Source organism: Choloepus didactylus, chromosome 6 (genome assembly GCF_015220235.1).
Source record: "Choloepus didactylus isolate mChoDid1 chromosome 6, mChoDid1.pri, whole genome shotgun sequence".
Classification (NCBI taxonomy): domain Eukaryota; kingdom Metazoa; phylum Chordata; class Mammalia; order Pilosa; family Megalonychidae; genus Choloepus; species Choloepus didactylus.
The window spans coordinates 119250743-119278365 of NC_051312.1; the positions used below are offsets into that span (position 1 = coordinate 119250743).

The 27623-nt window shown below is 35.3% G+C and overlaps 1 protein-coding gene and 1 pseudogene across 1 annotated transcript in view; one reads left to right on the forward strand and one right to left on the reverse strand.

Moving 5' to 3' along the window:
* Positions 1-27623, forward strand: part of DYNC2H1 (dynein cytoplasmic 2 heavy chain 1) — a 419160-nt gene that overhangs the window by 284629 nt on the left and 106908 nt on the right. The window contains exons 81-82 of the mRNA XM_037841237.1: positions 1933-2141; positions 5141-5245. Coding sequence (XP_037697165.1) covers positions 1933-2141; positions 5141-5245 — 314 coding nt within the window. The remainder of the gene's footprint in view (positions 1-1932; positions 2142-5140; positions 5246-27623) is intronic.
* Positions 13166-16040, reverse strand: LOC119535877 (annotated as a pseudogene).

The window sequence follows — 27623 nt, forward strand, 5'->3', positions numbered from 1 at the left end:
AACTTATGATTAAAAAATGCCCTGATATCAAGGGACTTTCACATATGTAGAATTCAATGAGAAAAAGAGAAAAAAGTTCTAATTGTAGCGGGCAATATAGAATAAAGATTAAATAGCTGCTTGACTTGGAGCAAGTTTCTTAAACTTTAAGTCTGAGTTTCCTGATCTGAAAAATGGGAATAATAGTAGGTAATACCTCAATTGGTTGAGTTCTTGAGAGATTTAAATGCAAAAGCTGCATGAAGCATTTAATACTTTGTATATTTAATAAATTAAGATACCAATAACTGTCGGCTCTTTTTATTATTGCTATTGTAACATTTATGTCCATTTTCTTTTTACCTTAACAAAATAAAATTTGCCTTGAGAACAATACGTATAATAATAAGAAAAATAGCATTTATTTCATTTTTTCTGGGGTAAAATTCTTTAAAATATCTCACAGAATGGCTTCTTCTGTTTTATAAGCTGGAAGGTACATTAATGTTTTTATGTGTCCTAATGGATACTTATCAATGGCTAACACATCAATTACTAATGTATCATTTAGCAAACATCAAGGTAGAAATAGAAAATGGGTCTGAGTCGTGCTGAATACCCCTGTTATAGCTATTTAACCACTGTTGATAGTAAGATATAGGCAGAAAACAACTTTAATTAATCTTTCACCATATAGGTATTTTTGTTCTGCATAAGCAGCCTGAATCACTTCTGTCCAAAGGCATATGTTAATACTGCCACCAATTTTAGTGATTATCTCTAAATTTTATAATAATGAGATAGAACTAGACTAGTAATGCTAGCAGTAAAGTTAACTGGCTGATTTAAATATAGTTATTTACTTTCTGCATTTTCAGTTGTCTTAGAAGTAATTTGTAAATTTTAACTTTACCTCTGGACTGTGTTTATGAGAATGCCTCTGTTGCAAAGTGAGATAATGTAGAAATAAAAACCCATGACGATATTTTTTTTTATTTTGAAATAAATTCAAACTTGCAGGAACAGTTGCAAAAACAATACAAAACCCATACACAGAACTCCAGCATATCCCGACCCCCCACCCCCGATACCCCGATCCACCAACTTTAACATCCAGTCACACCACCACTTCTTTCTTTCCCTCCCTATCATCCATCTATTGCTCTGTCTTCTGAACATGTGACAGCAAGCTGCACACATCCTTGAGCAAACAAGATAATTCACATATACATTTCCCATGAACAAGAACATTCTTTTATGCAATCCCATTAAGCGTAGCTAAGAAGTTCAAGAAATTCAACATTGATACAAAGCTTACATTCTATATTTCCTTTTTTTTTCCTTATGTCCCAACTGTGCCCATGATAATATTTTATACTACATTTCTCTTAGAATAGAAAATGGACAGTTGACTATCTAAAATCTTGACATTTACAAGACTATAATGTATGAATGCTTTGTAGAATTTCCCTATTAATCAGATTATTTTATAAACTGTATTTTTCATCAAACAGTGGATATAATTATGTTTTAGATGGGTTCTTCTAAGGAATTTCCACTTTAAGAAGGCAGTATTATGTAGTGCTTAAAAGTAAGGCTCTGTTTTCAGAGTACTTCATTTCCAATCCCATGTATTTGAGATTGTGTGACTTTATGATACTGGTGTTTCAAGATTTCTATGCCTCAGCTTCTCTAATCTTTATAATTGGATAATATTGATACTTCTATTTTTGTTAAAAAGTTTAAGTTTGCATGCAAAATATTTGGAACATTTTATTGGATTAAATCTCAATAAATAGTAGCTTTTATTACTAATATTAATGAGCATTTAAGGACTGTTTTAAGTTGTATTAAATATATATTGTTATATCCTATAAATATAACTGGAGCCCAGGAATTTAGTTATTATTTTAGAAATGAAATTAATCAAAGTATTTTTTTTTCAAATTGTAGGTACCAAGAATGTACAATGGGAATTTGTTCATGGTTTACTTGAAAATGCTATTTATGGAGGACGTATAGATAACTATTTTGATCTTAGAGTTCTCCAATCATATCTGAAACAGTTTTTTAATTCTTCAATCATTGATGAATTTAAACAAAGGAACAAGAAAAACATTTTTCCATATTCCCTATCTCTACCAAAATCCTGCAGCATTTTGGTAGGTAAAAAGAAATTATTTTCAATCTATTACCAGATGGATATTTGAATCATGTCTTACATTGCTAAACATATGTTGTTTCCTTTCAAATGCACAATTGTCACTCACAATGTGGATTATTATTTGATATTCCAATACATGACCTGATTCTCTAAACTCAAATAAGGTGTCTTATAAACTTTTGGATTCTTATTGACGATTAGCTGGTGATCATAATGATAAGAGGCTAGGGTGTAGCCAAATCTCAAAGGCAGTAGCCAAGGAAAATTTAAAGTATGTAGGACTGCTGTGAAATCTGGAATGGGAGATTCTGCTACTTCATAGTGGGCACGAGAGTGCTCTGTAATATTGAGGAATATAGAAGTCAAATATTATTTTGAAATATCTATATTCACTTTCTAGTTTGTGCATTTAAAGCAGGTCTAAATATAAGAAGCATTTGCTTTATCTGTCTTTCACAGACAACATTTTGTTTACATGTATTTATTTTAGCTAGCTCTAGCTTTTTGCCTTGAGGCATCATATAAAAGCTTCCTAGAATGCAATTATCTTTTCCAGAAAATAGGATTACACATAGCCCAAAGATTTTAATTCTAGTTTATTTAGCTTCAAACCTATTTTTGTACAAATGTCCAAATAATATTTTTATTACATACAGTATTATAGTTATACATTCTTTATGAATTATAAAGCTATATATTCAATTATATAGTTCTCTCAATATTGTGTTATTTGCCCTCATCCAAATATTTTTAAAGAAAACTTCATTTCAGCAACATAATTGTCAAAAACAAAAGCATAAAAACCAATATAAAATATATTTTTCTTTGACTATCTTATCAATTATGTTAAATGTCCCATCTGTTTTGTTGTAAGTATCCTTCATTTATTTATTTGTTTATTGATTCAATAATATGCAGTGAACATCTTCTCAATGATGGACCCTATTCTAGGTATTGTGGTTCAAGTGGTGTATCTCTGGATCTTACCTTCTAATGGGGAGAAACTGAGCAAAAAAGATTATATTACATATTTATTATATATTTATTTCAGATGGTGTACCCCACAAATCTTGCATCTCTGTTGTTTGAAGTTTAAATTGAAAAATAAAATGCATGCAAAAAAGTTCATGTCCTAAATGTATAGTACAATGAATTTTTATACACTGAACACTACAGTGTTACCAGCATCAGGATCAAGAAACAGATTATTATCAGCTCCCAGAACCCCTCATCATGTCCCCTGCAAAGGATAAAGATTACCCCGCTTTCTTACAGCATAAATTAGTTTTGCTTGTTTTTGTCCTGTATGTAAGTGGTTATCATGCAATATATATTATTTTGTGTCCAAATGAGGATAAATCAGTCAGAAGATGTAGCTGCCTTTATTTCAGGAAATATGCCAGTTTAAAGTCCTAGGTAAATATGAGACTCTTAAAGAGCCTAGATGAGAAAATTTCACAGCTATCCTGAAATGAACAAAGTACACAACTCTAAAAAAAAAGGAATAGTTTTGAATTAGAGGATGATTTATGAGAACCAATGTTTAGCATGCTAGCTAGTTGAGGTAGATAGAGGGAGGAAGCCAAAAATTTCACAGGAGGATGAGAATACACACACACACACACACACACACAAATACATATGTACACACATACACATGTGCATGCATACATACATATTTATGTATATATTGTGATTGAACATTGAGGAAGTTTGCAAATTTTGAAATGTAGGAGAGGAAGAATTTAAGGGCAAGCATGTCTTTCCAAAATTTGACATATTTACAGGTCTGTGGTTTTCAGACTGGGCTTCCTGGAGTCCACCTGTTTCTTTGGAAATACTTCAGTGGCAGCTGCCAAGAGAGCAATGAAGAGAACAGAGGACAAGTCTTCCCATTCTTACTTCAGCAAAGACAGCTCAGCTTTTTTTGTTCTATGTTTCTAAATTCTGCATGGGATTTCATTTTACATTTGAAAATCCCTGCTATGGACAGATACAAATGATCTTTTGCATGAGGGTATATCATAAATTTTCAGAGAAAGTTGCTTGGTATTATTATAAACTATCAATTTTATTTTAAATATTGTCTCAGTTGAGTGAGAATTTTGCATTATTTAAAAGAATCTATGCTTAAATACACAGAATTTTGTTATTTTTTTCATGTAGTAGTTTATCACTATCTTATCTTTCCCTTATCTACTTTTTTAAGAATGCTATGGCCATGAGATGCCTATGCAATACTTGCCTTGAAAGAACTTGTCTCTTCATAAAAACAAAACCCATACTTTCATATTTAGGCCAAACTGAATAAATTGTCTAGAACTGTACTTAGTTTCTCACCTAGAGTCATGAATGAATAAGTGTTCAGATGAATGTTTGCCAAGTCAGGCTTATGTAATGCTTAGAAAAATTCTTCGGTTGAAGTGTAGAATTATCAACCCATATCATCACACCTTGCCAGCAAACTTAAGAGTAACTATGGAATTGCTTTAGGATAAAATGATTTATACAGTAGTCTTATTAACATACAAGATACTGTAGGTTTAGGGCTTTCTGTAACTTAAAAAATGGCTGGAATATTTGTTATTTTAATTTAACATAAGCAGAACAGCAGTCTGTACATTGGTCTTTGGTTGGTTAAAGGAAAAATAGTTATAGGGCTTTCTGGAAAACATCTAACATATCTCACACACAGTAGGCATAGCCACTCAGGTATGTATGTATTTTAATCAGCACAATGTCTCTTTGAAAAGGGGGAGTTAGGATGAGAATCTATAGTATTAAATAAATTAAGAAGAAGTAATAATGATGGGGAAAAGCAGTATTTCTCATAGATAATTTAGTAAAAATCATACAGACAGAAGGTGAGATTTACTTAGAAAATATAAAATATGAACTGGTAATAATTTACCACTTCACAGTATCCAGTCTTTCCGATTTCAATAGTTGTAAGTTTAATCTACAGTGAAAAAATTCTTTTTATATCTTTATATTTAGGACTATCGTGCTATCATTGAAAAACTTCCAGAGGATGACAAACCTAGTTTCTTTGGTTTGCCTGCCAATATCGCTCGCTCATCTCAGCGGATGATCAGTTCTCAGGTAACCTGTAAGATGATCTACCATTTAGAAAATATATTGCTACTAGCCTGAAAGAAACATTAAATTTTATTTAATTCTGTAGACCCCACAAATTTTTATTTAAATTTTTGTTTCATTTAACACAATAGATTCCACTGTTTTACCTTAAATTTTATATGAACCAAATAGTTCTATTTTAGGATATTTACTTGAACCAGTAAACTAAAATTGAGCACTATCAATTTGATTTAAAATATGATTGTTTTACTCTTATGATTTATTTTTTTAAGGCCACTTTAAATTTAATTTATACAATTGAGTATATTTCACTAAATTTAATATTTTAATAACAGGAACAGATATAAATCTGTATTTTGCATATTTATGTATTAGTTTATGAAATAAATATTTAATATTTTATTAGTTTTCTCATTATTGAACTATATTATGAAAATTGGAATTTTCAAGTTACAGAGTTATAGAAAAATGTTAGCCATGAAAGATGTATGTTTTAGGTTCTATTTTATTGACACCTAATAATTAAGAAGAGCTGACATTTATTGACCACTTACCATATGTCTGGAACTGTTCAAAGTGTTTTAAATTCAGAAGCTTATTTAATCCTCATAGACTCTATGAGATAGGAACTATTATTTTCCCTGTTTTAGAGATGAAGAAACTGAGACATAGAGAGTTAAATAACTTGTCCAAGAGCATAGAACCAGTAAGAGACAGAACTAGAATTCAAGCTGTCTGAGTAAGGAGATGGTCCACTTCACCATGTACTATAGCTGCCCTCAGACATGAATGTACTGGTAAGCAATGTGCAGTATTCCAGGGACACTGAATTATGAACTGTTGCTTCAGTTTTATTATGTGGTCCATAATTGGAGAATTTTTACAGCTCTTAACATTTTACAGGCATTCTAGTTTATAGGCATTCTAGTTAGAGTGTATCTATTAAACTCTACAGTTTTGTATTTTAATGCTGCTTTAACCAACATTTATAAAATTGATGTTTCATCTCTTCTTTTATTATTTATAATGTTCATTGTGATTTTGAATGTTCATTCTCAAATCTTTTAAAAATTAGAAAAATTTGGGCACATGTTTATATAAATAAGTGTAATTGTTCACAGGAACAAATAAGATCCTAACACCCTTTCTTCATCTATGCCTGCTGAAGACATTATCCTGTTCATTTTTCCTTTCTCATGTGAAGTGTTAAATCAGATAGTCTATGAAAGAATTTAAAGTCCTGTATGTGCCTTAGCTTCATAACATGTGATTACACTCTAGTCATTTCCCTCCATGCTTTTTAGCTGACCTGAAATAATATTCAATACCCCCACCGATAACATACAAGAATTAATAAATATATATGTGCCCTTCACAAACATCCTCCTGATATCTGAGGGAAACCTAGTGATATTTTATTTAGAAATACACTGCTGATTTAGGCATATTTTCTCTGAATCTGTAATAAAGAAAAACTGATTTATTTTACATGTTAAACTCAAGTTCTTTATATTTTTACAACACAGACATGCATATAATTTTATGCCCAAGCAAAACAGGGAATTCATTTTTAAAATAGTGTATTATTTCATAGAATCCAAGAAAAGGTTACTTTGGGGGCCTTATCAGTAGAGGTTGAAGAGCCTTCTCTTTTTTTTTTTTTTTTTTCCATGTTCACTGGGCTTCTTTATTTCACTAGATGCTTCACAGTGTGCTCATAGAGTTTTAGTTCTGTGATTTCATCTGACAATTCATGTGGCAGAATGTACCACTGAAAACCCTGCACAGTCATTGCTTTCTGAGTTTCTCCCCAGTGTGAACTCTCTGGCACCTAGTGAGAGCTAGAGGTTTTCCAGTCATTGTATTTCTACCCACTGTGAGCTCACTCTGATTTATGATGTGCACTGATGCCAGTGTCTGTCTTCCCTCAGAAGGCTTTCCCATCTCACCATTCATACTGAACAATCGCTCATCTAGAAATTCTTGCTCAAGGCTTTACCATTTTATCATGTTTCTTACTCGTTCTGTGGGAAGTTGGTGGCCAAACAGCTTGCTGGTGGCAGGGGTGAGGCCTCCAAGGGGTTCCTTGAGGGAAGTTTCCATAGCTCCATGAGGTCTGATCACAGGTGTGTCTTCAATGACAGTTACAATGAGAAGTTTTAGAGTTTATTACTTATAGGTCCTCAACCTGGGCAGGGCAACCAGGGAACAGGCCTTGGTAAAGGAGTAACGTGCTTGGGATGCAGTCTTGTCTATTTAAGGCCGCTCAGAATGGGGTACCTTACTTTCATGGGGTTGTTTCCTAATGGCTTTGGCAGCAAAGGCTGTCAACCCACCACCTGGCCTCCTGGTAGGGGGTGCCTCTATTTCCTGGCCAGACCTAGGCAGAAAATAACTGATAATCTATTTGCCCCAAGGACAATGTGTGTGAGCTTTCCTTTGTGCTTTTGTGACATAAAATAAGATGTAACTGATCACTGAAGGCACTATCACTTGCATAAGGTTTCTCTCCTGGGCAAACTGGTAGCTCCTGAGAGCAAATCTGGCAACAGACCATTGCGAAATGCCTGGGCTATGTTCCTCTCTGCTGGAAGCCTGCTAATATTTAATGAAGTCTGAGCTGCCAGCAAAGGCACTTGCAGAGTCACCATACTGATAGGGCTTTTCCCCTGCATGAGATCACTAGATGACAATGAGCTGACTCTGTGGAAGGATCTTCCAATTGCACTCAATCTATATATTTTTTCTCTTGCATGTATTCTGTTATAGTTAACGAGGAAAGGTGGGAGAAAGTTTCCCATAGTCCTTGCAGTCATAGGGTTTCTCTCTCATATGAGTGCTTTGATGCACAATGATCACTATCTTTCTAGTGTAGGGTTTCACACAGTCACTGCACTCATAGGGTTTCTCTCCTCTGTGAATTCTCTGATGTCTTGAGATCTGAATTCTGTGAAGAGAACTTTCCACATTAACTACACTCAAAGGGAGTTCTTCCTGTCTGAAACCTCTGAGGTGTTATGAGGCAAGCCTTTAGCTGAAGGCTTTCACATACTCAGTGCAGCCATAGCATTTCTTTCTAGGGTTGTTTCGTTGATGTATAGTCAGATTCCCCTTCGGAATGAAGCTTTTTCCGCAATCACTGCATCATAAATTATTTTTCTCCTGTGTACAGTGAGCTGTGATTTTTTGGTGAAACCTTTCCCACACTCACTGCATCCATGGGGTTTCTCCTCTCTTTCATTTCTCTGATATACGAGTTCTCTTTTCCTGTAGAAGGCTTTGCCACATACAGTACATTCATATGGTTTCTCTCCTGTGTGAGTTCTCTGGTGTTCAGTTAGGTTGAAGTTTCTGGAGAATGGTTTTCTACATAGACTGCATTCATGAGGTTTCTTTCCTGTATGAGCATTCTGATGTTCAGTAAGCTGATATTTCCTGATGAAGGCTTTCCCACAAATACTGCATACATCAGGTTTCTTTCCTGTATGAGTATTCTGAAGTTCAGCAAGCTTGAATTTTGTGAGGAAGCCTTTCCCACATTCACTGCATACATGGGGCTTCTCTCCTTTGTGAAATTTCTGATGTTCCATTAGGCAGGACTTTCTGGAGAATGCTTTCTCACATATACAGCATATGTGAGGTTTCTTTCCTGTATGCATGTTCTGATGTTCATTAAGCTGACAGTTCCTGAGGAAGGTTTTCCCACATATGCTGCATACATGGGGTTTCTTTCCTGTATGAGTTTTCTGATGTTCAGTAAGCTGAGATTTAGTGGTGAAGGCTTTCACACACTCATTGCATCCATGGGGTTTATCTCCTGTATGAATTCTGTTATGTTCAGTGAGCTGAGACTTCTTGGTGAAAGCTTTCCCACATTCAGTACATTCATGGGTTTTCTATATTTTGCAAGTTTTCTGCTGGTTAAGGAGCTGTGACTTAGTGCTGGTTGTTTTTCTACTTTCAAAGAATTTATTTTCAGTATGACTTTGCTCGTGGTTATCATGGAGAAAGGGTTTCCCATTTCCATTAAACTCAGCAGTCTCCTTTATTAAAGAGCTTCTGTTCTGATTGACTAAACCTAAATATGATTTCAATATTTTTCCATGTAAATCAAACATGTCATGATTTAGCCTTAAAGGACAATGAGTTTTGTTCTGATGAACAGTATTTACAAATGCATTATGTTCATGACATTGTTCCATTCTCTTTAGCATTCTTTGATTTTGTGAATGCCCTGGCAGATCATCAACTCTCTCAATTTCTTGATGGATTTGTCTATGGATTTCAACTACCATCCATGGTTGTTCTCCTTGTTCCCACCCGAGGAGTACATCTGGTTTTCTTGCTTGATACCCCAGTGACACCAGGTTGCTATAGTTCTCCAACATCACATCCCAGTACAAGTCCTTCTGAGCAGGGCCCAGTAGCTGCCACTCCTCCTAGGTGAACTCCACAGCCACATTATCAAATGTCAATGATTCCTGGGTCTTGGTTATTTTCTTCTGTTCTTGAGAAATGAGCAGTAAGTGGGATACTTTCTTTTTAGTCTCTACTGGATCTGCCCTAAATTTCTGTTCAGAATTCTGTGTCCAGTAAAGGGTGTCCCATGAAATGATGATATCTAAGTCCTGCATCCTCCTCTTACTTCTTTCACTTGATCTCTCTTGATACTGTGCAGCCAGGACCTTGTAGACCAAAAAGCAAGTTTATTTTCTGTGATACATTCCCTCCGGGCCCAGATTTTGTCAGTCCTTCTGGGCAATCAACTTAAGTCAAGGCCTCCAATATTTCTAACTGTCCTGGTGTTTGATGCCCCAGAGGCTTTTAACCTTGGGATTATAAAATATAATATCTTGAGTATGGGGGAGATATGCTTTTCTTCTGTGAAGTAAAGGTAACATGGATGTGAAAGGTGAGGTAGCAAAGGAGAACCAACACAGCACAATGCAGTGGAATCAGCCTGGCATTTGATGCCCTTTTCTAAGAAAAAAGGCTTAAGAGTCTAAGCAGTATTTTTGGTAGTTTCACAGAGATAAAGGCTAAGTAATATCATCTAGCTCCCTGCCCTCACCAACACACTTTGCCATGCAGCTCCAAAGGGCTGTAAAAAATGTCAGAGTGAACTGGAAATAAATGTTATCTGGGTGGGGTGGAAAATCTCAATCTGTAAAAACCAATTAAATGAACCTGGATGGGGGGGGCTTGCGCACGTGCGCACGCGCATACACACACACACACACAACTAGGAGAAGCAAAGAATGTCTGCTAATACCATTTCTCTTCAACATTATACTGGAGGATTTAGTCTGTACATTAGGTCAAGAAGAGGAAGCAAAGAAGTATAGGAACTGGGAAGGAAAAATATAACAGCCATTTTTGCAAATAGTAAAACATTATTATATAAGTTTAAAAGTTGCTTGCTTAGTCCCAAATCACTGCACGTAAAATGTTTCAGAAGTTTTCTTCTTATGGTGACAGTTGGTTAAGAAGCCTGAACTGGTCACTCCATAAACCTCACAGAAACCTCAGAAGTTTTCTGTGGGGCTCAGGAGGGGAGGCTCAGGAGAGTTGGGGTTTAGTGGGACCCTTACTGAACATCTCCTTCCAGCCCCCAAAACAGAATCCATCCAGATCCCCAGGGTGGGAGAAACTTGGGCAAACACCTCCCGGACACTGACAGGATTCGTAGGGCCGCTGCTCGCCCCAGACGTGCAACCAGAGGAAACTGCCACCATCCTACCCAGCCCAAGCCTCTCAAGCCTTCTCTTTAAAGCCCTGTTACTAACATAACATGGCTCTCACCACTTGTAGTCTTACTGTCATTCAGTTTCTGAGAGAAACTTATTTAGCAGTGCTTGGATCAAATGTCAAGTGAAGGGAACAGGGCAACATAGAATAGATTATAGCCTTAGAGACCCAACTCTTTGTTTTAAGGGTAGTTTCTAGAGAAGGGGGGTGGTTGTGAACTGAATCATGGATGCATCCCCAACACACATTTTCACCAAACCCCAGATAACTGAGTGTTACAGTAAACATTCAGCCAAAGCCTAGTGTCAGTAGCCTAGAAAAAAAAAATCTGATATAGAAATAAATCTAATTTTTGTCAAAAAATTAAAATATTCTTATAAATTTTATTAGAATTTTAACAGTCAAATTTTAAGTAGTTTTACAGTAAAGTGCATGAGCTTAATTTCTCAACCTTTTCAGCTGCTATATTTCTCCTCTGGTCACAACATTGCATATTTTTGATACCGAATCACCCTTACTTTCAACTGTGTTAGTAAACAAGTTAAATATCTGGGGGTACCTTACTTTTCTGTAAGATTTTCTTTATTTTAAATTTTCCTTATATGCCTTTTTGGAGGCTAGAATTGAAGATTTGTCATGGAATTTTTCTTTTTTTTAAATATAATTTTTGAGGTAGTAGAGTTGATATTCTGCTTTTTGTTCATCCTCACAAGATGGGAAGAATTTTCAAATAGAAATTTTTTTTTTTTTCTTGAAGGAACATGGCCTAAATGGATAATTGAAAGTTAAATATGGTTCTTAAAGACTGTTTTGTTTAGTGGTACAAATGTTGGTTGTACTAGCACAATGTTGGTCACAGATTTGAACTGGTAGTCAAACGCATTAGATAAAATAGCTTTAATTGAATGCTATATTTATTTAGCTTTAGGAAAGGATTCAGGACAAGAAATATAGAAAGTTCAGCATCTTCATCTTATAGGAGGCCCAATACCTACCTAAGTACACAGCTTCTTTTGTCTTGGGCCACATACGGTTGCCACTGACAAGAGCCTAGAGTGTGTGTGGTCATCTTGGCACTGAGAGGCCATAGCCTTCGTTTCCCACCAATTTCCTGTTCCTTTTTTTTTTCCATGTAGGTACTGGGTTTGCATGCCAATATGCAGCTCCCCAGTCTCAGTGCAGTTCCAGAGATCAGGGGTTTCATAGCAAACCAGTCAAATAAAACATTCCACATTTGTCTTAATTCTGTAGTTTCTAAAGAAATAGTATTGTGAGAAGACAGCTTTCAAAGTCATATTCCCAGACATACCTGAGATAATCCAGGCTTCGTACTTACTCTTTACTCTCTCTAGTATACCAAACAATTCTCCAAAATTTATTTCAATGTGATCTAATCTGACCTATTTTTGTCTTGCCTTATTTCAATTTTTATAAATATTTGTTGGTTGAAAAGAAGATATAATAACATTCTTATGTAGGTTATCTAGTAACATATACTTTCTCAATATTTGTATGAACTCTCACCCTATTTCCTTGCTTATTTACTTAACTGTTTAAAAGTACTTATCATTTTATCCTCAAAAATTCACAGCTTGCACAGTGTATCAATTATAACAATGTTTTATTTTTCATGATTATAAATCTTGTGTAAGTACTTGAATCAATAAAACATATATATAAAGCATATTTAGAGATTTTTCACACCAAGTGACACTGAGAGTCACATTTATGATACTTGCTCAGGAATGCAGAAGAGGTAGTGTTGGTTGTTAGTAGAGTGGGAATAGAGGGCTAAGTGCTAGTGATTGATTAGTTACAGCTGAAAATAAGTCATGGGCTTTGGATAGTGGTGGAGGGTAGAAATTAAATCATAGTGGTTTGGGGCAAAGATGAGGGTGAAAAAGTGGTGGAATTGAATGTGAGTTATTAATTTAGGGATTTTGGTACTTACCAAAACCTGTGTCTGCCAAAAAAGTTAAAGGGAAAGCAGAAACGGTGGTAATTTACCAGAAATACAAGATTAAGGGAGAAGTTGTTATAGATTTTGGAAGAGTCTGGACCCTGTTATTTTTGAACCCTGTTACAGAATTGTGAGTTACTCAAGGGTAGAGAATGTATCCTTTTTTATTTTCCCAGCATCCAAAAATCGTTTTAATAACAACAGAGGATCTGGGATTAGTCATTGGCTTCCAATATGCTCAAACCCTTGGTGCTCTGGCCCTTGGAGCAGATGTAGGGTTTGGTATGGCTCTGTGGGGTTCCTGGTGCCTTGCTGAAATGCCTGTATACTTCCTGGCCCTGGTGGGGAACACAGTAGGATGGTGCAGCAGCCCTAGGGAGAGTCCAGTGCCAGCTGGTTGAACATGAGGATCTTTGGTCCTTGCCCTTGTACATGAGGCTCCAGGGCTGGCTGCTCACACACAGTGAACATACCTCCAGTTTAGGCACCTCCTGAACCCATGTTATCTATTAGGTTCCCATACCACAGCTGCTTTGTTTTCTTGTCCATGAAGCTTCATCTTTGAGAACAATCTCTTTAGCACAACTTGGTTGAAGAGTTGCTTCATCTAACCAGAATAAACCTCTACAGCTTTATCAACAGCATCAGGTGTATTTTGCTCTTGGGCTCCTTGTGCAAAACCTTTTGGTCCTTGTTGTGGCGGATGTCAACTCCTATGATGGTGTCTCTTGCTTGGCCAGGTCCAGAAAGCGAGAATGTATCTTTTTTTTACCAATGCCTGTTAGCTGATTGTCCCCTTAGTAGTTTCTATTAATGAGTATTGCTTTAAAGTATTTTTATTTACATTAAAGCAATTATAAATATTGTCTGTTTGGTTTAATTTGAAAACAAAATCCTTTCAAAATATTCTTGCTATTAGCTTTTTGAGCAGAGACATTTCAAAATTCCTTTCCTTACCTCATTTCTGATACTGACCTTGCCACCACTTTTTATTTATTTAAATCCTTTGTTCAATACCTCATCCAAAGTATTTATGTTTGTCTCCATGTGTTGGCTTAGAGCTGTGTACCCCCAGAAAAACATGTTCTTAAACATAATCCATTTTTGTGGGTGTGAACCCTTGTAATTAGGACCTTTTGCTGAGGTTACTTCAGTTAAGGTGTAATCAAGATGGGTCTTAATCCTATTACTGAAGGCGTTATAGGGAAGGTGACACACAGAGAGAAAGCCATAGGGAGCTGTCAGGCTGGAAGTCAGCAGAACTGAGAAGCCAGGAGAGGCCACCATGTGCATTGCTATGTGAGCAGAAAAGCTAATGACCAAGGATCTCTGGCAACCAGCGTCAGAATACCACAGTCTTCTGCGAGAAAGCATCACCATGACGACATCTTGATTTTGGACTTCTTCAAGCTTCAGAACTCTCGTTGATAAATTCCCATTGTTTAAGCCAACCATTACATTGCAATTCCTTTTTCAGCCAAGTGACATTTGTTTATATATGCTGTCCAACATTATTTGTCCCCAGTGTATCTTGACATTTAAATAGGTTTAAGAAATGTAGCGATGAATAAAAGTAGTCTCCATTTTGAAGTAGTTGAGTCTAGTGTAGGGAGAGAAATGAGTAAAAGTCTCCTTCTGTAGTATAGTGGTAAAGTAGAAGCAAGTATTCTAGTTATTTAAGTATCTATCACATTAATTTATATCCAGATAAATATATGCACTTTCACTTAAAATTGCTGAAGAATTTCTTGCATGAATTAGTGGAAGATAATTTTTTTCAAATTTTTGCACAGAATTTGCCCAAGAGTTTGAGTACACAAGGAAAGCTTTAAGATTAGACTAGAGGAAGCTCTGCCAAAGACATTTCTAAAGCAGAAAAGAAATTATACTTCTGTTACAATTTCAGATTTAGGAACATTTGAACCTATAATTTTTTATAAAGTAAGAAAAGAGTGATATGCCTACAGCTTATTGTTTTGTTAAATAAAATAGATTTTGTTTGACAAAATGAAAGCTAAACTAAATCAAGTTGATATTCAAAATCCTATTGTTTCATCAATTAAGCCCTGAAGTGTTTTCTTTAAAGTATGTCCTTGTTTATCAAGTTGAGGCACTATCTTGTGTAGAGGATAGATATTGATTTTTATCTACTCAGATATATATATATACTGTATCAAAATAGTTCTCAATAAATAATAGTTCCCATTATTTTACTTGGTTCTGTTAGGATATTGTTAATGACAATTCTCTTCCATCTCTTCTCTGTGAACCAAAGTTGGCCAGTCACAGTACTCTGATCTCCCTGATGAAGGCAGCATGTAGTACCAGCAGGGTCAGTCAGATTCACTGCATGGATTGATATTCAGACACCAAGGTGAAAAGAGTTCTCTTTTCATTGGATTAAGTAAATTGAAATTTTGGAAGTTTATACCTGATGGTGGCCATATTTGGAGCAAAAGAAGAAAGACCATTGTACACAATAATAAGTAAACCTACTTTCAGTTTCTGTTCAGGTAGATAGAGTGCTGAAAATAGCAAATTCAAGACTTCTTATGGATCTATCAGAAATGAGATTGTAGGGCAACAGCTAACAAAAAGCTAGGGAGAAACAGGTTCCTGCAGAGAGTGATGGGAAATAAACATTTATTTACCTGGGGCAGACGCAGCTGACACTAGTAATCAGCTAGCATATTGGCTAGAGTGGCGGCTACAGATATAGGGTGAATTTGCCTCTCTTGTAGGCTTTTTGTCCATGGATTCTACATGATGAGAGTACGGAGAAAGCTCTGTGGTGGAGGCCCTGGGGAGAGGAACATAGCCACTACAGGAAAAGAAGGGGCAAAGAACTCTGCCCCTCTGCTCTTTTGGAACACAACCTTAAACTGGGTGGAGGTGTGAGGGTGGGGGGAGGAGACAAAAGAAAAACCTACTGCCCTTAGGGCACTGGTGAAAACTCCTTGTAGCTGGGTTAAGGGACTAGAGAAGGAAACCTCTACCCCTCTGTGAGGTGCAAAAATCTGTGCTGGCCCCAGAACTGCAGTTGGGCAGAGAGAAGAGGACTGAGGCCACATCCTTGAGATCCATGGACATATTGTCTACCTAAGACCAAAGCTTAGAACAACAGAGAATGCTGCTATCCTCCATCCTCCATCAACAGACTGGCAAGTGTCAGTAAAAGTGGCAGTGATTTCACTGCAGATGAATTGCAAAAGTGCAGACAAAACAAAAACAAAAACAAACAAAAAACCCTCTATCACTGATTGAACTACAGCAGGAACAAGGGAAGGGGCAATGAGAAGATCATGTCTCTGAGACTCAGGGACACAGTACCTGGCTAAGTCTGAGGCTTAGAACAACAGAGAATGAGCTAACAAACATTGAGTAACAAATAATAGTGGTCTACTACTGAGAGTCACAAGAGACAGATAATGTCTGAGGCACAGAATGAAGAGAAGACCTAAACATGAGGGTGGAACAGTTATTGATTAAAACCCATTATCAAGTCATCCCCCATCCTAAATAATAGGATTTTATAGAGCAGTTTGGAATCTGTAATGTACTAAGGGTAATGATATGAACAGCTGTCAAATCCAGCCCGTATCTTGACTTGGTTAACGCAAAACCCCATTCTAGAGGCCTATCAGAAGGAAAGGCATGTCAGTTTCCAAGCATTAAAATTGCCTTAGTCTCTACTGTTTACAAAGATGTTTGGCTCTCAGCAACAAATTACAAGGCATATGAAAATATTGGAAAATACAAAATACTTTAAAAAACAAATTAATCAGAAGTATACTCAGCTATGACATAGATGTTGGACTTAACAGGGATGTTATGGGTTGAATTGAGCCCTCCTCCCCCCACCAAAAAAAAACAAACAAAAAAACAAAACTGAAGTCCTATTCCCTGGTGTCTGTAAATGTGACTGTATTTGGAAACAGGGTCTTTGAAGATGTGATTAGTTAAGATGAAGCCAAACTGGATTAAGGTGAGCTCTGTCCCAATACAACTGATGTCCTTATAAGAAGAGGAAATTTAGACACAGAGGTAGATGTAAGAGGAGGATGCCATGTGATGACAGAGATTGAAGTGTGGCAGCTGTAAGCCAAGGAATACCAAGGATTCTGGGCAAACAGTAGAAGCTAGAAGAGGCAAGAAAGGACTATCCTTTACAGATTTCACGGAGAACATGGCCCTACTGACATCTTGATTTCAGATTTCTAGCCTCCAGAACTGTGAGGCAATAAATTTCTCTTGTTTTAAGCCTCTTGCTTTCTTACAGCAGCTCTAAGAAACTAAGACAAAAGAATTTAAAATAATTGTGATTTGTGGGTAAAGGTTCTAATGGAAAAGGTGGACATCATGAAAGATCAGATGGTTAATTTCAGCAGAGATATGGAAACCAAGAAAGAATAAGGTGAAAATTCTAGAAATAAACACATTGACAGAGATGAGGAATATCTTCAACAAGCTGATCAATAGACTTGACACAGTCAAGGAGAGAACAGTGAAATTGATGATAGGTCAATAGAAGCTACCCAAACTAAAATACAAAGAGGAAAAAAGACTGGGGGAAAAAAACAGCAAAGCATCCACAAGTTGTGGGATAATGCCAAATGATCTAATAATTGCCTAATTGGAATCCCAAAAGAAGAGAGACAGGGGGTGGAAGAAATATTTAAGGAAATAATAGCCAAGAATTTCCTAAAATTAATAGTGGACTATAATTCAGAAACACAAAATGAGAGAACAATCTGAATACCCCACCTCAAAAAAACATAAAAACAAACATACCTAGGCATATCACATTAAAACTTATGAAAACATGACTAAGAGAAAATACTGAAAGCAGCCAGAGGGATAAAAAGAGTTTTACATACAGATGAACAAAGATAAGTATTACCGTAGACTTCATATCAGAAGCCATTTAGTGGGAAGACAATGGAATGGTAACTTTAAAGTGCTGAATAAAAAAAATTACTGTCAACCCAGAATTCTGTATCCAGAAAATTTTCAGAAAGAAGAAGAAACAAAGTCTTTTTTTAGACAAGCAAAAGGAAAATTTATTGCCAGCTTTCTTAATCTACAATAAATTTTATATGAAATTCTTCAGGCAAAAGGTAGATGACACCAGGCAGAATATTGAATCTACACAAAGAATAAAGAACTCTGGAGATGGAATAAATGAAGTGAAACTAAATTTTTTATTCTAATTCCTCTAAAATATAACTGCTTGAAGCAATAACAGTTGCAATCATTTGTGTATTTATAGTATAGATAAAAGTAAAATGTATGCCAACAACAGTACAAAGGTTGAGAGGGAAGAATTGGGAATATAGTGTTATAAGGTTCTTACACAATATGTGAAACTTTATAATATTATTTGAAGATTGCCTCTGATTAAAGATGTATACTGTAAGCTCTAGGGCAACCACTGTTTTTTTCTTTTTTACAAGTTATAAATAATAAGTTAATGGTGGAAAGAAAATGAAATAATAAAAATCTCAATTGAGGATTAGAGTTGGAGATTCACATATTTCTGTGACCTTTGGAAAAAGAATATTGTTATCCAGATTGCAAGGATTATGGCATATATAATCAATTGGATGTATAACATTTCTTTTGTTGATCTTACTGATTAAAGCAAGTGTTTTGAGTAAGCTGCAGGTTTAGGAAAACAATTTTAAGAGTATTGGAGACTTAAACATATTAGTTGACTAAAACAAAGAAACCACTTTAGAAGTAGAGATTGAATGTGCAAGAGATGGGCTGATGATGGAAATAAGGTCCTATGGGAGACTTGGACAGATATGTTAACCTTGCAAAGCAGACATGATAATTGTTCTCAGAGAAGATGTAAAATAATATAAGTAAAGATAAAGAGGTCTTATAAGGTGGAGAGGGGGAAGTTTGAAGGCTCTCATGCCCTTGGTTTTTCGATTTACTCCTTAAAGTAATAAAAGCTGAGTTTAGAAGTTCAAGAAAGTGGAATAAGTTTAGATAAGTGTCTGTGGTCATAGTTTGTCAGAGGGAATTGATTACTGATAAACTAGATAAGATACAATTGATAATGGATGACATGAATTTGTACCGAAATGCCATATCCTTACACCTTTACCAGCATGTCATTGTTTTCTAATTGCTGGTAACATCTATTTTTTTTTGTCTAGTACTTAATGATTTGTTAAATATGCTTTTTGTTTTCATAGATCATAAACTTTATTTACAAGTTTAGTGCTGATGTGAAATGGTATTTCATTATGAGTTTCATTTGCATTTTCCTGATTACTAATAATTGAGCAGCTTCCAATGTCTTTATTGGCCATTTATACATCTTTTACTGATGCTTCTGAGCAATCTTGTGAATTTTTAAAGAAACTGTTTTTAGTTGTCTTACTATTCAGTTGTAAATGTTCTTTATCCTTTGCCTCATTGGTTCCTTTGTCAAAAATTAGTTGACTGGGGAAGGGGGCATAGAGAGGAGTGAATTTAGTTAGTCCCTGGAGCAACTAATAAACAACCAGGAACAATTTGTACAGAATTTGGAATAACTGCTGGGGGACAACTGTGATTGTCCACACATCATACACCAACCTGGATTGGGAGTCATGCCTGAGATCACAGCATAAAATCTGTAAGTAAAAATTATGGACACTCACCAGAAGCCGCCTTCCCCAACAGCAGGCTGAGCTGCAAAACCTCACTGTGGTAGAAGGCAACATTCCTGGAGCAAGTGAAAATAGCTCAACCTAGCTCCAACTGGGGTTTTAATTAACAAATGTGGACTGCTGAATACAAGCTACAAACCCCTAACAAGCAGACAGAGGCTTTTAGTGACAACTGATCTTAAAGAACAAGAAGACTTCTGTGTCATGGGAGGGGGACCCCAGAAGACCAGGTATGACCTTTGACTGATGGGTGAAACAGGGGGGCCATGGACTGGCTCTGAAAAGGGGCTTTCTGTCCCCTTCTCTCTCTCTCTCAATCTGAGGTGCTCAATGAAAAGAGCCTCAGCCATTTTCAGTTCACAGTGCTCTGACCCAGACTGGGGTGGAAATAAGCCAGAGAGATAAAGGAACTGTTCAAATGCAGATGATAACTCCCTAGGGGGTATTTCTTCCCTAAGAGGAAGGAAGTGGGGCCCAGCTCTGCTACTGGATTTCCTTTTAGAACCAGACCCTAGAGCCTGGGGGAAGACAGCCAAAACAGAAACTAAAGGGGCCACACCTGCTTACACCAGTTGGGAGTGACAGGCTGACAGGTGCCACCTGCTGAGCATTTAGGAAAAGCTCAGTGGCTAGAGACCTCACAGGAAAGTCTGTCAATTTTCTAAGATACATCCTCAGGGAAACTTGACACTGAATATAATTCCGTTCTGAGATCAGAACCCATTCTGGTCTAGAAAAATCTGATTGGGGTAACCAAGGAAACCAGATTCCTAGACAACAGAAAACTACAGTCTGCACTAGGAAAAATGAAGATATGGCCCAGTCAAAGGAACAAACTTACACCTCAATCAAGATACAGCTGAGAAATTGTTTCACTTTAATGAAACAATCTATTAAAGATTTTCAAAGAAATATGCTAAATCAAATCAAAAACCAAATCAACAAGTTCAGGGAATGTGGCAAAAGAAATGAAGCCTATAAGGAAAACACTGGGCGAATATAAGGTAGAAATTGAAAATTTGAAAAAACAACTGGCAGAATCTATGGAAATATATGGCACAACACAAGAGATGAAAAACACAATGGAGACATACAACAGTGGATCTCAAGAGGCAGAAGAAAACACTCAGGAACTGGAGAACAAGACACCTGAAATCCTATACACAAAAGAACAGATAGGGAAAAGAATGGAAAAATATGAGCAATGGCTCAGGGAAATGAATGACAACATGAAACACATGAATATATGTGTCATGGGTGTCCCAGAAGGAGAAGAGAAGGGAAAAGGGGCAGAAGCAATAATAGAGGAAATAATGAAAATTTCTAATCTCTTATGAAAGACATAAAATTACAGATCCAGGAAGAGCAGTGTACCCCAAACAGAATAGATCTGAATAGACCTATGCCAAGACACTTAATAATCAGATTAAGAAACATCAAAGATAAAGAGAGAATCCTGAAAGCGGCAAGAGAAAAACGATCCATCACATACAAATGAAGCTTGATAAGACTATGTGTGGATTTCTCAGTAGAACCCCTGGAGGCAAGAAGTTAGTGTTGAGACATACTTAAGATACTGAAAGAGAAAAACCACCAACCAAGAATCCTATATTTAGCAAAACTGTCCTTCAAATATGAGGGAGAGTTTAAAATATTCTCTGTCAAACAGAGAATGAGAGAGTTTGTGAACAAGATACCTGCTCTACAGGAAATACCTACAGCGAGCACTACAGACAGATAGGAAAAGACAGGAGTGAGAGGCTTGGAACACAATTTTGGGTGATGGTAACACAAAAATGTAAGTACACTGAACAAAGATGACTGTGAGTATGGTTGAAAGAGGAAGGTTAGGAGCATGTGGGACACCTGACGGAAAGAGGAAAGATTAAGACTGGGACTGTATAAATCAGTGAAACCTAGAGTGCTCAACAATTGTGATAAAATGTACACATATGTTTTTCCATGAGGGAGCACAAATGAATGTCAACCTTGCAGTGTTAAAAATGGGGTGGTATTGGGGAAAAAATACAACCAATGCAAACTAGAGACTATAGTTAGCAGAAACAGTGTATTTTGCTTCCTTTAATGTAGCAAAGGCAATATACCAAAGCTAAATGCCTATAAGAGGGGGGGTTGTAAGGGAGGGGTATGGGACTCTTGGCATTGGTGATGTTGCCTGACTCTTTTATTCTACTTTAGTTTAATTCTGTCTTTCTTTTTGTTGCTTATCTGTCATGTTTTTTCCTTTTTCTTTTTCTTTTGTCTCTCTACCTTCTTTGACTCTCCCTCCTTCTTTGTGTAAGGAATGGAGATGTCCTTATATAGATAGTGGTTATGGTGGTGAATACATAAATACGTGACTATACAGGGAACCACTGATTGTTTACTTAGGACGGAAAGTATGGTGGGTGAACAAAACTGTCTTAAAAAAAATGGGTTGATGGAGAAATCTTGAGTGCACTATATTGAGTGAAATAATTCAGACACATAAGGACAAATATTGCATGGTCTCACTGATATAGTATTTAAACTCATAGACATGAAATATAAGTTACGAGGATATAGAAAGAGACTAAAGAATGGGGAGCCATTGCTTATTATGAGCAGAATGTTCAACTAGGTTGAACCTAAGTGTTTGGAAATGGATAGAGGTGACAGTAGCATGTTATTATGAGAACAACTAATAGTGCTGAATGGTGTGTGAATGTGGTGGAAAGGGGAAGTTTAGAGTCACATATGTCACCAGAAGGTAAGTTGGAGGTTAAAAGATGGGAATGTGTAAAACTGTGAATCTTGTGGTGGACAATGTCTATGATTAACTATACAAATATTATAGATCTCTTTCATGAACTAGAACAAATATATGACATTATAACTAAAAGTTAATAATAGAGGAGTATATAGGGAAAAAGATACATATTGCAAGCTATGTACTACAGTTAGTAGTATTTTAACATTCTTTCAGCAACAGCAACAAATGTACTTTACAAATACTATGAGTCAATAATGGAGGGGGGTGTTTAGGGATATGGGAGGATTTTAGTTTTCTTTTTTAATCTTTATTTCTTTTCTGGAATAATGAAAATGTTCTAAAAATTGAAAAAATAAATTGTGATGGATGCACAGCTGTATGATGGTATCGTGGGCAGTTGATTGTGCACTTTGGATCTTTGGAAAATTGTATGGTATGTGAACAATCTCAGTAAAATGAAATTCAAAAAAATCAGCTGATCATATATATGTGGATGTATTTATAGACTCACTGTTCTGTTTAATTCATCTATCTGTCTACTGGTATGCCAGTACTACACTGTCTTGATTACTTAACTTTGTAGTAATTCTTGAAATCTGATAATCTACAGCCTTCCAAGTTTATTCTCTTTCAATATTGTTTTGGCTATTATAGGACTTTCCATATAAATTTTAGAGTTTTGTCAATTTCTACTCAAAAAAAAAAAAAGCTTGCTGGATTTTGGCTGGGCTTGCATTGTGTCTAGAGATGAAATGGGGGAGATTGAAATATCAGTATTGAATTTACTGAATACTGAATGTGGGGATACTTTCTTTTTTTAGATTCTTAAAATATCTCCCTGTGATCTTTTGAATATATTTTAAGTGTTTTGTCTTTTCTGATACTATTATAAATGGTATTATTATTCTATAACCTTGTTAAATTAAATTGCCAGTTCTAATAAATTTTTTGTATCTTCTTTGGGGTCTTTTATGTCAACAATCTGTTTGCATTTGAAGGCAGTTTTACTTCTTCCTTTCTAATCTGTATGAATTTTGTTTGTTTGTTTGTTTGTTTTTAAGCCTTTTTACATTGAGTAGGATCTCCAGTAAATATTGAATAGCACTGGAGAGTGAACTTTGCCTTGTCTCTATCTTAGGGGGAAAACATTCAGACCATCAGGTATAATGTTAGGTATAATGTTTAGTCTTTATCAGATGGATAAAATTTACTTCAATTCCTACTTCCTGAGAGATTTTATGAAGACTGGGTATTGCCTTATGTCAAATGCTTTATGTTTATCTATTGAAATGATTGTATGATTTTTCTCCTGTTTTCTATAGTTATGGTTATTTAAGTTGATTGATTTTCAATGTTAAAATGAATTTGCATTCCTTGGGTAAATCCCACTTAGTAGATTTAATTTGCTAATATTTTGTTAACGATACTTGCTTCTATGTTCGTAAAGGATATTAGTGTTTAATTTTATTTTCTATAATATATATGTCTAACTTTTGATATTAGGATCATGCTTCCTTTTAAAATTAATTGTGAAGTCTTTCTTCCTCTGTATTTTCTGCATGCATTTATGTAGAATTTGGCATTATTTTTCTTCAATGTTTGTAGAATTCACCAGTAAAGCCATTTCTTTATTGGAAGACTTTTTAATTACAAATTCAGTTATTTAAATTTTATCTGGCTATTCATATTTTTTTTGTTTCCCTTGTGTCAGTTTTGATAATTTATATGTATTTAAATGAATTTTTCCTTTTCATCTAAATTATCAAGTGTATTGTATAACATTGTTCATAATTTTTATTATTATACTTTTAATGTTTGTAGTGTTTAGATCATTCTCATATTTGTTCCTCTACTAAGTATGTCTTTTTTTTTCTTTGCTTTATATATTCATTTTATAACTGGTTCAATTGTTTGATTATGGTGTAGTTTTTTTTAATCTTGTTATTAGTGTTCATTGAGATTCTTGAATCTTTTGGTTTATAATCTTTATGAAATTTGAAAGTTTTTTGTCTACAGTTTCTTCTGGGACTCATTACCTGCTTGATATTGTCGTACTGCTTACTGAGGTTTTCTATTTTTTCATGTCTTTTTCTGTGTGCATTAATTTGGATAGTTTCTTTTGCTATTGGCAGAGGAATTCAGAACCTTATGTCTACTACCTTTTTATACTGTTTGACTAGGGGTGAGATCTCTTCTGTACCATTTACTACCATATGAAGAAATTCTGCTACACCATTCATATATACTTTCACATATTGCCTGTTAACTGCATCACTGAGCCCATAGCTGACCTGAACATAGTCTGTCTGAACCCAGAAGGCAGTCTACGCAATATTATAATGTGGCATAGAAGTTCCATGTCTAAGTATTTATCCTTAGTAAATGACCTGAAATAAAGGTACCGTGATGCTCATTGCTACATTATTTCTAGAGCAACATTTTATAAAATCTAAATAGCTAACAGTAGGAAAGTGTTCAACTAAATTATGATTTACTCACCAAAACATCAAAACCATTTAAAATCATAGTTTAGGGCAGTGGTTTTTAACTCTTTTTCATACTGAACCCTATTTTGAATCTGTACCTGAAATCTGAATTCCCTCCTTAGAAAAATAGATGCATGTACATACACACAAAATTTTGTGATTTCAGGAAGATTTCAGAACCTGTAAAGCCCCCAGGAAGTAATAAATAAGTAAATTGATACATTAAGAAAATATGCATATATTATCATGCATATAAATATAATTAATAGTAACATATGCTTCTGAATGACTGCAACTGAATAACTTCTTTATAATTTTCATATATCACAATCATAAAAGTATTTCCATATCATTTCCTTATATCATAAGGTAGAGCTATTATAAAATTATGCGTGTAGAAAAGGTAGAATTATTGTAAGGTTATATACGTTTATAAAAGGGGGGGCTTCTGAAAATTTTGAATTTCTTCTAAATATCTCTCTAATCCACTGGCCCTCTGAATAAGAAAGCCTTATGTGCTTCCATAGTAGGAAGAACATACATACATATGAGGGTGTGAGTGCTATTTTTTTTTTAATCAGTTAAGGATTTGGTGACTTTCCCTATAAATGGTTTCTAAAGGTGGATTTTAATTGTTGTACATCATAGCTTATCTGTTAAGAAATAAAATAAATAGAATAAAAGTTAATAAAATTTTTTATCATCTTAATCATTAATGGACTATGGAAAATTAGCTTTTATCTCATATTGAAATTCCTTTTACTCTTTTAAAGGAAATTAGGTATTGAAGGTATCTGTGATAATTTCAACTCTAGGTGCTGTTTCTTTCAATTCAGTAATATCACAGATTTATTTAATAACTTTGTCTATTTCTCTTAAATTTTTTTTTCTTTTATGTTTGCATTTGTTCATAATTATGCAGTGACAGCATCTTCTTCAGGCTAAGGAAACGTAGTACATTGCTTGGAAAGAAATGGTGTGAAATTTATCTTTGAACAAAAGGTCAGAAAAAATTGGGAAAATCTTGGCTTTGAAAATATTCTTAGTGGTTTGGTGGTTTGAATGAAATTAAGATAGAGTAAAATCTTAATTTTTAGAATTTTTTCCATCTTTGTTGGTTATTCTGAGGTAAACTGGATAGCCCTGTATCTAGCTAAATCTTGGAGATTCTTCTAGTAGAGGAAGAAAGCAAGAACAGATACTAGGGCAAATTTAGTAGTCTGTGCCACAGATGATGTAGAACAGAGTTTGGCTATAACAGAGTACCAACTGTCATTGTGCTAAAATTTGATAGCTCAAATTTGGTTTTAGCCTTTTCCAATAATTCCATATAATGATGTCTTCTCTTTTGATTACTAAAAAGGAAGCATTTTAATTGGTATTTTGTTTTTCTTCTTTGTATTAATTTAAATTAAATATCAATACCTACTATACAAAATCAGTATAAATTGCTTAAAATTACTTAACTCTTCTATTTGAATAAATTGCAATTGTAGACATGAACTACCTCAAAATGACAATTTAAGCAAATTTCCTAAAGGAAGTAAAGGGAATTTTTAATACATAGTAGAACTGTCTGTTTGCAGAACAAAGACCATGATAAACTACTGCAGCATGATCATTTTGCAGAATATAAAGACTTGCTGCAGAACAGTGCAGCATGCTGCAGAGATAGAGGTATTTTCTAGTAATCAGCTCTGCAACTTTCTGTTGTAAGATTAACCTTTTTAAACAGAAAAGGATATTTACAGAAAAGCCAAAATTCCTAAATTTTTTCTGCAGTTTGATTTAGCAAAATATACTGGCCGTACTTACTGTATACATTAGCATTTTTAAAGATTGAAATATCTGGAAACTTACTACAGGACATTTTTCAATGTCACTTTTTTTTTGTCATGGTATTTTATTGCTGACAGGGCGACGCAGGAATGAGACACGGACACAGAGCTAAGAATTAAGGGAGCAGGGGGCCCACTTGCATCTCGTGCTAAGTGGACGACAATGCAGCCTTGCTCCAGCTAGTTATTTCAGAAGATCAGGTGTATATGCTAAAGGTGCTCAGGTGGGGGAGAGCCCACCAGAGACCTATGTTTACATCAGGTGCATACAGTCTAGGTTTAAGACAATGGTAGTCACAAGACACACATCTTTACAGGGCGGGCCTGCATGGCATTCTATGCAGGCCTGTGGCTCAGCGTTCTAAGCCACCACCCCAGATATGCCTCAGGCAACATGGAAGACTCAGTTCCCCACAGTATTTCTTTGATTTAGCATCCATTAGTGCATTATTAAAGCATCTTTTAGCATTTTATGATTTATTCCCTTAGGCCAGTGTTGACATTTCATCTTAAGAAAGAAGAAATGAGGGAATAGAAGAGATAAGCAACTTGCAATTTGGTAGACTTAAAATATATATTCCTGTTATATTAAATGAGTATAATTTCTTGATCCCTTATGCTGTTGTATCTACCCTGGTTTATATGGAAAGTTTCAATCAAAAGCCTTCTACTGGATTCAAAAGTAGAAGGATAAAAAACTAGGAATTGTAGAAGCATGATGTAGGAATGAAGGAGAAAAGTAGAAAGTTTTGAGAGGAGAAAACATATACCCGGTCATGAGGCATTAGCCAAGAGAAGAAAAATATGTAATTGAAATTGATTTTCAAATCTGTAACCATGAAAGTATTGGTTTTATCTCCAAACAAGTGATATAATTTTTCTATTACTAAAATGATCTATTTTAGTACTATTATATATTTTAAATACTAATT